Source organism: Dipodomys spectabilis, unplaced genomic scaffold, assembly GCF_019054845.1.
Source record: "Dipodomys spectabilis isolate Male_0828 unplaced genomic scaffold, ASM1905484v1 ptg000076l, whole genome shotgun sequence".
Lineage (NCBI taxonomy): Eukaryota > Metazoa > Chordata > Mammalia > Rodentia > Heteromyidae > Dipodomys > Dipodomys spectabilis.
In genome coordinates this window covers 10,679,874-10,692,446 of record NW_024870753.1, presented here as the reverse complement: position 1 = coordinate 10,692,446, position 12,573 = coordinate 10,679,874, and the positions used below count along the sequence as shown (strand labels likewise).

The 12,573-nt window shown below is 52.3% G+C and overlaps 1 protein-coding gene across 1 annotated transcript in view; it reads left to right on the top strand.

Moving 5' to 3' along the window:
• The window catches only part of Cntn5 (contactin 5), a 281,993-nt gene extending 278,426 nt beyond the window's left edge, over nt 1-3,567 (top strand). Inside the window, exons 22-23 of the mRNA XM_042682983.1 lie at nt 2,370-2,538; nt 3,334-3,567. Coding sequence (XP_042538917.1) covers nt 2,370-2,538; nt 3,334-3,434 — 270 coding nt within the window. The 3' untranslated portion in view covers nt 3,435-3,567. The remainder of the gene's footprint in view (nt 1-2,369; nt 2,539-3,333) is intronic.
• Nucleotides 3,568-12,573: the final 9,006 nt, after the last annotated feature.

Sequence of the window (12,573 nt, the reverse complement as noted above, 5' to 3'; positions counted from 1 at the left end):
AGCAGTCTTGACATTAGACCGTTTCCTTTCTGCATAAATACAGCTGTCATGGAAACTGGTGATCTATCAACGTCCAGATTCTCAAAGAACTCTCTTGCCTCCTTGCTGTCCATAACTATTCTTAGCGTGTCTTGATAATGCCTTAGACTTCTTCACACTTGTCTTTTCTAAACTGGGATCTTAAAATGGGCCAAAGTGCTCTAAAACCATTAATTTCGTGTAACTTTGCCCTGAGCACACCTCTTGCAGCAGCTAGCATGGAGCCTTACAGACCATTGGTAAAGACCACATTTAATCACAAATTCCTTTTGCGACCATTAACTGATTTTTTTCCATTGCCTCTGCCTTTTGTCCCCAAATCTCAACTGATCCATAAATTTTTCTTCAACTCTGGATTTTACAGCAACATTAGATATGCATTGCTGGCTGCGTTTTCCTTTGTCATAAAAATTGTAATTTATGAAACCCTAACAACAGTGTCCTCTACCACAGTTGCTCCCCTGCCAATCCTCGCCAATTTACATCCTTTCTCATGTTCATAAATCTCATGTCTAATTGTCTCATGTAGATGATCAAATTCTAATTCATCACAGAGCTAGTCAAACTCAGAAGCATAAATCCTGATAGAACTGTCAGTTATGAAGCATAAAGAAACTGCTTTAAGCATCCTCCAGAAACCGTTTCCGATTCCCGACTTGAGGAGTGCTCTGCACTGCCGCAGCACCACACGTGAGCCCACACCACACGCGTCGCACTGCGTGCTCTGCTGTGTGTCTGGCCGTGAAGGGCCTGGGGAGCATGCGTGGCGTTCTCTGGTGGATCTGCGGCAGGTGCCCGACGCCCGGTAAATAGTAATACTCCTTTACCATCTTGCATTTCCATCAAAGCTACGGTATCCTCCCAAAGGGTTTCAGTGAAGAGGATTTCAGACCATGCTGTGCTTTCATGAAGTCATTTTCCTGCAAAGACCCCAAGTAAGCTTAAGCCCATGGAAGATGAAGGGAGTATATTACTACACGCAAAGAGAACCAAGAACACCTAGGCTTCAGTATATGAAAATACTGCTTCTCTAAACTTTAGTTTCTTGTTACTTTGAACACAATTTCCACAAAGTAGATAGAGATAGGAATGTGGATAGATAGATAGATAGACAGACAGATAGACAGATAGATTGATAGATAGCAAGTAGGGAGGGGGTGGCAGAGTGTTTGTCTTCTGTCTGTCTTCCCATCAGTCCGTCCTTGAGAGTCAGTCAAGCTGCCTTCCACCAACCCCACAGCTTTCTCTATCCAGCATCAGGTCTTTCTCCTTGTGCCACCATGAAACAGGTGACATTATTTCAACCAAACAGGAGAGTGAATTCAGTTTGAGGAAAGTTAATGATTTGCCCAAATTTGCTCAGCAGAAAGGCGTAGAATATTGATTTTGCTTCTCTGGCTTTCTTCATAGGAAATGGCTTTGAATCCAGGTCTGTGTGATGACCACGCCATTGCTATTTCCACTGTGCACACAAGTCATATTTTAGTAACAGCAATACTTACAAAGAGCATGCACATGAAAGGAAGCATGTCAGGTGCTGCTGCTTGACCGTTCTGTGCCGTTCAAACTGACACCAGCAAGAGCAAGAGAGCAGCCCAGTGAAGCAGCTAGGCAGCATGGAACACGGATCTTCACTAACCCTGCCCCCCACCCCCACCAGGCCCCAGGCTCCTGCGTGAATTCTCTAAATTCACTTACTGCTTAGTTAGTTTCCTGGTAGAAACTGGACAGTCGTGAGTCTTGGTTAGCGTTGGTGTTTGCCATGCATGTAGGTGAGCTCAGGTCTGCCACCACACAGAGGTGACAAGAAGGCGTTCACTTAGCCACCTGCTGCTACCCAGAGGCCAGCTCCCCACAACGCAAACCACCACGGAAGCCACAACTGAACACAGCTCAACTCTCCAGCCATTTCCTATATGGCTAAGGATGTGTTGTTAATACACTCAGGCCTCCCGGGACAGTGCTCACGGGAGAACCTGGCAGCAGAGAGCGCTCCGGCCGCTCCCTCGCTGCCACCTGCCCCGCATCGCTCCGTCACAAACCCGGGATGTGCTCTTGTAGGTGTATCTTCCCTCAGCTCCGTCTGAATTCTTGTCAAGCTGGTAAACCCTCTGTCTTTCAAGCCTTAGCTCCGGCACCACCTGCTCTGGAATTAGCCTGCCTCTGTTCCTCAGAGCCCCCGTGTGCCCCGACGGCCGTGGATAACGCGTGCGGCATTTGCTCACGTAGCTAAGCTCCGTGCGCTGGGCTGGGGAGGATGGGCGCTGCCGGTGGACAGCCACAGCCACCGACTGGACGGCCACTGTTAAAGGGCTCTGTTGTCCTCGCAGGTGATCCTCAGGCAGGAGGGCCACAGCCACAGCGAAGTCATCGTCACCCAGAAGCCGCAGGCAGTGGTCCTACTGCCGGAGGCGGGCGTCTACATCATTGAAGTTCGGGCGTCCAGCGAAGGAGGGGACGGAACGGCCAGTTCCCAAATCAGAGTGCCTTCATATTCAGGTAAGGCTGGGCCTCGCAGGCCTCGCTTGACAGCTGTGATCGCTGCAAGGTGGTCTAAATCGCATCAGAACTGCGCAACAAGCGCAGAGCTCGGGAACGCCGAGATGGGTCTCTCCTGTTTCTCCTCTCTTCCTCCCATGAATTCAAGCATGGAAGCTGCTCACCACTGCAGAATCTCCAGCTCGAGGCTGGTGTATTCATCAGGATGTACCCATCTCTGGGATCCACCTGGCCTTCCCATCTCGGTGCTGGCCCGCTTGGCTTTGGGAATATTGCCTTTAAACTGGCCTTGCACTAGCTGATGCCTGCCTGTCTGTTACCCTACTGCTAGACGACGTGACGCTTACTGACTTCCAAGCAGATTATAAACTTGCTTGGTCATTAGTTTTGTGCCAGTACTGGGGCTTGAACGTAGCCACGCCTCCACTTCTGTCTTTTTGGTGGTCAATTGGAGATAAGAGTCTCACGGGCTTTCCTTCCCAAGCCGGCTCTGAACTGAGATCCTCAGAGCTCAGCTTCTTCAGTAACTAGGACTACAGGCATGAACCGCCAACACTCAGGGTGGCCATTTTAATTATTAGCACAGTTATTAAGTGTCTGCTTTTGCTGAGCCCTTGCTATCCATGAGATCATCTCAGCCTCCTAACAAGCACAAGGAGACACACTTCTCCTGTTTCACGGAGAAACTTTAAGTGTTGCGCTATGCACCCCTATCATTAGCTGGTAGGACAAGGGCCAAGCCCAGGCGTGTTGGTCTTTCAGGCCTGAGCATCGGTTCTTCTCTCTCTGCCTCAGGGGGGAAAATCACGAGTGCACAGTCGACGCTGCACACGGGGTCCGTGTCGTCCTGGGCAGTGCTGGCCTCAGCCCTGCTGCTCCCACCCGCCGCCTGGTGAGACCGCAGCCCCTGGCCGGCTCCTCCGCACACCTGCCACCGGGAGCCCAGGTGGAGACGGGTCCGAAGAGGAGCTTCGAACCGCAGAACCGCGGGTACACTCACAAGGGGCCGCGGAACGCTGCCTCCTCACCAGGCTTTGCTTTGAGAGGACAGCTCAGTTACAAAATATGCAGAGTGTGTGAGGCGAGCCTTGTAAGCAAAGGGGATTTCCCTCAAATGTATTCTTAATTTTTTAATGCGTGGAGTCTGGCTTTCTGTCGACGGCTCTGAGCGAGCGCCTGCCTCGCTGGCTCTGTGGTCCGCAGCTCTGCTGCCGCACAGACCCCAGACTGAGAATGAAATCTTGCTGAAGACTGCGGGTCCGGTGTTTTCCTTTTCCCTTCCTCTGGCTATTCCAATTGCCAGACCAGAAGAGAGTATGAAAATACTTCAGTGAGGCGGCCCTGCCAGGAGAGACGCACAAAGATGTTCTCAAGGAGAGTCTGAGCGCTGGGGGCACAGCCAGGCTTGCCGGGGCCCCGCGGCCTTGCCCAGGGAGCGGGCCTGTCCCGGGAGGCTGGTGTGTGGCCCCTTGGAGCACTTCATCCATGTAGCAGCAAACACAGCAAATGTTTATTTTTAATAGCAAAAGATAGTGTAAAGTCACTAAAACACATGACAACTAAAACACAGGCTACCAGAAGGCGACACGTGCTCCTGCAGATGCAGTGAACTTGGAGCAGAGCCTCTCCAGTTCTCCACCTCTTGTCAGAGCAGACTGTGAAGCGAGCCCAGGCCTGCTTGTAATTGCAAATTAACGTTAAGGACAACGAAAATGTGTTGCACAAACAATGATACCTATATGTTAAGCCGGGTGCTGGTGGCTCACATGTCATCTGAGGACCACAGTTCAAAGCCAGCCTGGGCAGGAAAATCTGTGAGACTCTTATCTCTAGTTACCTGGCAAAAAAATCCCAATGTGGAGCTTCTGCTCAGTATAGAGCACCCTTAGCTTTTCTAGAGCAGAAAAGCCCAGGCCCTTAGTTCAAGCCCACATATTGGCACACACACACACAAATTCCGAGCAGAGCAAATAAATTTTGATTATTTTTGATAGTTCCATGCACAAATATGTCATTTACACAATCCTGCCAACTATCAAAATAAAGAGGACGTATTAATAAACTTGTTTTTCCTAATTAAAGGCACCATAATGTAATACGCAGGCAGCCCAGCTGCGCATCCTTGGGTTCTGAGTCTTCAGAGTCGGTCACGTGAGGGGCAGCCGGGTTCTCAGTGAGTAGAGATGGTTACTGACAGCAAAGGGCAATTCTACCCACGCACAGATGACACAGAGGTTCTAGAACACTCAGGGTGGGCCTCATAGCCATGGAGACACGATGCCATGCTGTCCAGAGAGCACCCGGAGACGGAGCTCACAGTGACGCCCATCTGAGAGCAAGAGCCCCCCCCCCGCGCCTCCCCCCATCCCCGCCCAGCCCCTCCCACGGAATCCTAAACAGCCAACAAATGAAAAGGTACTAAGCTCCAGAGATGGCCCCAGAGGATGCTATCTGCCCTGTCAGAGCAGAGGTGAGGATTTCCAGTCCCCGGGCCCTCAGACTCCGCTCAGAGCCACTATGTATCTAGGTATGGCAAGCACTCATTTTCTGTGGGAGGAGAATCCTATCCGAGAAGATAAACCTGAGCACTGGAGAGGCGATTGCAAAGCTGTGTGAGCCAGTAGACCAGAGCAGGCAGTGCAGATGGCGAGCAGTTAAACCTGTGACAAACAACAGCAAGCGTCCTTCCCAAACAAGCGCCTCCTCCGGCGGAGGCGGCGCCTTGCGCATGGACGGTGGCGAGAGGTGTTTAACCCCAGAATCGGGAGCTTTCCCAAGGTGGCTGTAACCCTAAGAACCCCAGTGCATCTGGAAAACCACAAGGAGGTGTTAATCATGGGAGTTTTTACATAGTGGATGCAGCAAGCCAGGTCCCTCACTTTCCATGATATCCTCTACGAAACTGTTACAAAGAAAAATACTACCAATGTCTGGCAAATTCCAACCAGTGATTATAGATAGCGCACACACACCGCCAGCATTTTCACGGACAATGCCCGAAGTTGCATTTTCCCAGAAATCAGAGGGGTGGGATGTTTTTACTCCACACACACAAAATATGTATTTTGCATCATAAACCAATTGACAAGCAATTTCCAGTGCTGATGGACTTGGGTGTTACACGTTTGTTACTTTGCCTCCCTTACCGCGGCCCGTTATGTTTTGGCTGCACAGCCGGGCAGGTATTTTCTTGGATGGTATCAAAACCACACAGTCTTAAATCTCTAAAGAGACTGTATTTTTGTATAACGTCAATTGAACTACACAGAAAGCAGCGCTGCTTGTAATTAGGACTTTCCCGAGAGCGAACGCTTTGCAGCCCTAGCTGAAGGTGCTGTGAAGTGGGTGGAAACCTTTAAACATATTGTATACAATCTGTATTTAAACCATAGATACAGTATATCAGTGGGAGGCGCAGTCAGATAATAGTTCTGTGTGCTGTTCTTGTAACATTAGACCTTTTTAATAAAGAATTCTGTTTTTATTGACTTTTATCTTCTCTCCTGTCAGCTACGTAAATGACAGCATTGCAGGCAGAGCACAGAAGCCGCGTGACTGCAGGTTCTGGTCCTGCACTGAACGGTCTCACTCTGCCTGGAGTCTGCATGCTGTTAGGGTTTTAGGTTCAAAACTCCCCCTCGCTGCCCAAGCAGCTACAACCTGGAAAGCTGAATTTATGTCCAAGAATAAAAGGAGCGAGGAAACCAGGGCAGCTGGGATGAGTCTGGGGAGAAGCCCTGAATTGTCTCTACTCAGATTTACAGGGAAGTGTGAAATGTACACTTTTGCTTGTTCTAGAGCCAGAACGGTGGATTGCAGCCTAAGCCAAGCGCCGTCTTCACGGCGGGGCAGAGCTGCGGCTCCCACCTGTTCCTCCATCTCGATTCCCTCACCAGTCCACGTGATCCTACCATTGTGTGTTTATGTTTCTGTGTCACCTAACCGGACACTGCCTTGTTTCCACACGGGCTTTTCTCAGTGGCACCAGTACAGTACCTGGCACAGAGCACAGAGCAGAAAATCGGATTGAGTTTGATGCTGGCCTTAGGACACCCTGTGGCAGAGGCCTCCGCTGGGCGGCCGCCCCACGCGCCCGGGGGCTGCCTCTCCGATCTGGTGCAGATGCACAACATGTGGTTTTCAGGTCTTTTCACACACAATCAGCTGCTCTGAAGGGATTTGTCCGGCCCCAACAATCCCACAGCCCCAGAGCATCTTCCAGGTGACAGAGCAGAAATGTGCAGAGACATGGCCACAAGCCCCACCCCGCATAAGAAGTAGGAAAGGGGGGTGTGCATCTGGTCTTGCTCTCTGGAGAATGGCAGAGTCCGGGAATGCCCACGGAGACACGCACCTGGTAGGACAGAGAAAGGTGGGGCTGTGAGCCTGCCACAGGCGGCTGCCTCACCATCCTGACCCCAGACCAACGCACGGGTCACAGGCCGCTGCCCTCACCATCCTGACCCCAGACCAACGCACGGGTCACAGGCTGCTGCCCTCACCATCCTGACCCCGGACCAACGTACATGTCTGTGTACTTTTAAGAGTTCAGCCAAAAGAAAACAGGCAATCTCTAGAAATGGAGAATGAACTTGGGCACTAGAGCCAGTGAGCAACTGAGCCAGTCCTTCGGCCGGGGGTCGGGTTCAGCGGAAGTTTCCCAGTATAGAACCGTGGGAAGAATATATGCTTTGTCGGTACGTCCCTAAAGGGGCACACACGTACTACACACACACGTGTGTGCCCACAGACACAAGCTCGTGCACACACACGCGCGTGTGCCCACACAGACACATGGGACCTACAATGACTGGTGTTCTGTGGGTGGCATAGTAGAGGTATTCTTTTTCAACTACCCAAGTGTAAAACCATAAGTGTTATCACGGTGTTTTAAAAGCCAGTTTCCAAGAGGGAAGAGGGCCCCGCATCTACGTCCTTCGGTATGGAAATGTCAGCCTGATTTCATACTTTGTTTAACCTGCTTCTTAAAAATAAACCTTTCCAACCTTCGTTCAAGGAAAAATTCTAGAAAAGAGAATGAACGTCTTTATTGCACACTTGGTCCACACGGTGCCTAAATAACTCACACCTGTGGCCACGGCGGGGTGGGGCTGTCACCAAAGTGGTTGACTTTCAGGTCTGTGAAAATGCTCGTGATGACCTCGAAACCTCTGGTTTACACCTCGTCAGACGACCTTGAAACTTCTCCTTCACACCTCGTCAGACGCTGCTGCGGTCCTAAGGAGGGAAGGGAACCGCAAGAAGGCTCTCCCCAGCAGGGTGGGGCACTGAGAGCCAGGGTGACAGCACAGCCGCCCTGGCAGCACAAGCACCCTGGTGAGCAGAGTCGCGGGAGGGACCCAGCCACCCTCCAGTCAGAGAAGCAGCAAGGAAGAGCGGAACTCACACATCTACTTGAGGGGAGGGGGAAAAGACACCACCAGTGTTCTTAAAGGATCAGCCGTGGTGAACCGTGGCTGCGTGAATTTAAGAATAAGAACATGACGATTTATCGTGTGACGCGCTCCAGTTTGTTCAGCGGTCTCCACAATACCAACACGGGCTGTCACAACACAAAGGGAGGAAGACACAATACCAAAGGGAGGGGGATACAGAGCAGCCCGTGTGTGCACGCTGAAGGAGGGAAAACCAAGGTGGCGCGGGCAAACCGTCAAGTTCGAAATACAGGTCGTGCCGGGCAAGCATTTACGCTGTGTAGTTCGCTTCTTCTTCCTCGTCTGATAACGGCCGATTATTGCTCAATAGCTACGTGAGATTCCAAAGGATGAAAGTGCGTCCTGTTCTCAAGCTCTCCCCCCTCGGTCCTGTGCATTCTTCTAACCCTGTTTCTGGGCTCTGCTCTCTCTGCCCTGAATCTCAGGGTTTTCTGGAGTTTGTTTTCTCCCTCTCCCTCCTTCTCTCTCTCCCTCCTTTTCCTCTCTCTCCCCCTCTCCTCTCCCATGGCTTCCCCACCGCCCCAGAGGACTCCCGGACAGAGCGCCCTCTGTCCCAGCGGTGGTGAACTCAATGGGGTCACTGAGGTGGATCCCAAAGCCCCCGAAGGGAGAGGTCGGCTGGTTAGGGCCTACAGCCTCTCGTCGGCAGATACAACAAACTTGCTCCTCCTGAGGAAGCAGCGCCCCGGGTTACTGTGCGGTATCTCCTGCCTGGGGACAGCACCTCACATTCCCAAGGGCTTTTCTTACCAAGGATCAGCCTCTGGTTTTACATGTGAGGAGCAAGCCCTGACTTGGTCAGCTGGCAGAAACCAGGGCCACTCATCCAGAGACAACAACAACGCTGCGCACATAGTCATTCCTAAAATGACTACATCCGCTCGCGCTGGTTAGCACGGGGAGATTCCACGCCGAAACATTCAAAAGCCAGGATCCAGGCATTCGCCTTCGGTGAGCACAGGAGGACGCTCCTGGGGGAGGAGCACAAAGGCCCAGCGCCTGTCCCCAGACAAAACGACACCCCAGGAAAGGAAATGGCATTTTTTTCCTTTGTTGTTGTTTTTGTTTAATTTCCTTTTTGTCTTAGTTGCGCGTTGAGCTGTCTCTGTGGGAGTAAGGAGGCGCACAGAACGGGGTGAGCAATGCAGCAGTGATGCTCACCAGAAAAAAAGAAAGAACAAGAACAGCCCAAACTACCCAAAAACAGTTCAGATCCCCAGGGGAGCGAGCGACCCTGCGATTTCGCTTTCCTCTTTGCATTCACCTGCTCGCTCTACAAAGACCAACCTGTGATGGCAGAGTTGTTTGTATACTGAGTCCAGTAACTACATCCAAGCCTTGAAGCTCCCTGGTTAACGCCCGAGTGCCTTCTGAAGCCGGACTTCCACTTTGCACAGACCCAGTAAACAGACCAGGCAGCTGGCGAGCAAGCTAGAGGAAGAAACAGATCAGGAAGGAAATCCACAACCCCCTGTGGTCAACTGCACAACAAGAACGAGAGAAGGAAGGAAGAAAGGAAGGGAGGGAGAGAAGGAGGGAGGGAGGGAGAGAAGGAGAGAGGGAGGGAGGGAGGGAGAGAAGGAGGGAGGGAGGGAGGGAGAGAAGGAGAGAAGGAGGGAGGGAGAGAAGGAGGGAGAGAAGGAGGGAGGGAGGGAGGGAGGGAGAGAAGGAGGGAGGGAGGGAGGGAGAGAAGGAGAGAGGGAGGGAGGGAGGGAGAGAAGGAGGGAGGGAAGGAGGGAGGGAGGGGCAGGCCAGGCCTGCAGTACACGCCTGTAATCCCGCCTGGACCAGAGGCAGGGGGTGACGCGCCGCAGTCCATGGCTGAGCAGGCCAAAGTCTAAGACCCAAGCAGAAAATGAGAGCAAAGGACGGGCTGTACTGACCCAGTGGAGCACTTGCCAGCCAGAAGCGGCGGAGAGAGCACTTACCGTGCCAGCCTGTCACAGACATGGCTCTCCCAATCTGAAGAAAAGAAAAGAAAATCGCCCAGGGCACCAGGGCCTGTGGACCAATCCACAGAACTCTGTCCACGGGAAACAGATGACTACTGTTCAGATCTCTGTAACCGCCCATCGCCAGAGTCCGCCTCCCAGACTGTACACACCAGGCAGGCTCCGGAACCCGAGCATCGGGCGAGCGGGGACACAGTGACCTTCTGTGGGTTCAAGTCCCCTACAGGTCCAACACACCCAGGCATGAGGAGCTGCGCCCTGCCCTCTGCAGCAGGTTCAACCGAGAGTTCCCCAGAGCCTTCTGGAATCAAAACCAGAGCCCTCAGATCTTAGCCCCAGGCACCGGACCGCTTCACCAGGGCCTTTCCCCTGCCACACCCCCAGACCTGCGCTCCCTACTCCACATGCCAACTCCCTTCTCAACGTTGCCGGGGCTACTTCCTCCCTGCTCTGTGTGCGCAGATTCTGGTCACCTGTATTGCATCTGATCAGCTTCCTGGAGTCAGGCACTCAGCAAATCATTGCTCGTGATTCTGTGATGTCAGCACCCTACGCCCACAGCCCGGCTCAGCCGAGCCCCGGGCTGGGTCTCCGTAATGGTCTCTGGAATGAGGGGCCGCGCTACCGTGGGAAGGGCTGATCTCCCCTGTCCATGAGCATGGACCACACACAGAAGAGCATCTGCAACAAAGCCCGGAGTCGGGGACCGGCTGAGAGGTGGGGCCTGCGCCTCGGAGCCACCGGTGACTGAGGACAGAGCAAGACTCGGCAGAGGCTCACAGCCCCGCGGGAGAGCAGAGGGGGACCGGCCCCCCGAAGCCAACACAGCCTCAGGGAGGAGGAGCAGAGCGCCCACGCCGTGTCCGGAGCTTGCCCCAGGGCCCGCAGGAGCCCGTGTGCCCCCCACAACTGTACCCCCACAATGTGCCACACGTGGGTAGGCCAAGAGTTACCCGAAGGCTTGAGGGGATCACTGAGCATGCTTGGGATGGAATCCTCATGAAATCGTGGCTAGCATTACGTTTCACTCAGACTATATATATATATATAGCTTTAAATCAGTGTTCCTTGGGAAGAACCAATTCTAAAGATTAAAACGGGATACGTGCACATCAATCTTAATTTTAGAATGTTGCAGCCTGGGACCGAAGGCCTAGCCTGCTCCACAGAGTGCGCTGAACTGCATGAAGCTGTTTTAATTGATATCTCAGTCAGTTAACTTTAAAGAATAAAAGCTGCTCCTTTGGACAGACAAATTGAGAGTGTCCAGAGCTACAGGTGGCCGGTGGGTACCGATAACAGATCCCTCAAGTAAAGGACCATGCTCAACAGAGCTGTCCAGAAAGTTCCATCTGATTACAGTGCTCTTAATCCTGGGAAATTTGGAAGGTACAAGACCACCTTTGAGGGACTGCCGAGCAGCCGCGGCTCCTACACCAAGGTGTGTGGCCCTTGCTTGTAGTGCCGAGTTTTTCCCCGAAGGAGAAGCTTCAATGAAAGCATCCTCATACAACTTTGGTCCTGTGGAAAGCAACACAGTATGTTCTTCTACACCAGCAGCAGCAATAACGAGACTCTCTCTCACCAGATCTCTACAGTCATTAAAAAACACTTACATTAGAGCAAGCCTGCTAATTTCCAGTGGGATTTCCCCCTAATTATATTAATGTGGTCCTTCAGCTATCATTTGAAGGTACTGACAATGCAGAGGCCAGCTTAGATCATTTTTCATTTATTTTCTAATATGGTGCTAATCCTTTTTCTATTTCATACTTCCTACCATTAATTCCACTTCCTGCCAGCACCTCTATCTATAACTCGCCAAACTCACTCCGTTCGCAGACGGCCCCGACCTCCCAGATGAGCGATTTGTCAGGCCGCCATCAAAATCAAACCACCCTTTCTGTCCTCTTCCACGCGGTCTCAGCACCTTGAAGAGTGGGTAGCCCTGCTGCTGTTGGCTAGAGCGTAGGTTCACTTTCCAAGAGCTGAGCTCTTATACACTACACATGACACAAAACTGCCTCATAAACATGGGCAGACGTAGTGCACGCCCCCTTCCGGCTGATGTCATCTTGCTTTTCCTTATTACACACAGTTGCATTAAACAACTATATTGTACTACTAGCAGGCAATTCAGGATCCAACTTCAGAGTTTTCTTCCCCTCAGCCCACCGTGGACGCCGCGCACGGACGCTTCACGCCCCGTGTCCAGGCCCCTGTGTGATGCTGGTGGGAAGGAGGCACTGTGCTCCGCCCCTTCCCGGTGGGTGAACGGCATGAACGCCAGGGCACACGTAGGCAGCGGAAGCCTCCCCGCAGAAGAGCACGCCACCATACTGAAAGCAGAAAACAAGGTCTCCTGCTCCTCCTCACGTGGCTGACCCGTGCACAGCTCCAGAGCTTCGAAGACCCTGAAAGAAGCCCCCACTACCCCCTGCCCCGCATGGAACTTACTCCAAAACTGCAAAGTGTCGACAAGTATAACTTACTGGGTGGACTGGACCTGTAAGAACTGCTCACCTGGTAGAATTTAACAGCTCACTGCTCAGGCGAGTCTCAGTTCTGCGGCAGTAACGAACAGCCCAGTGGCCCGGGAGGCTTATAGCAAAGCAACCTGTGGCTGA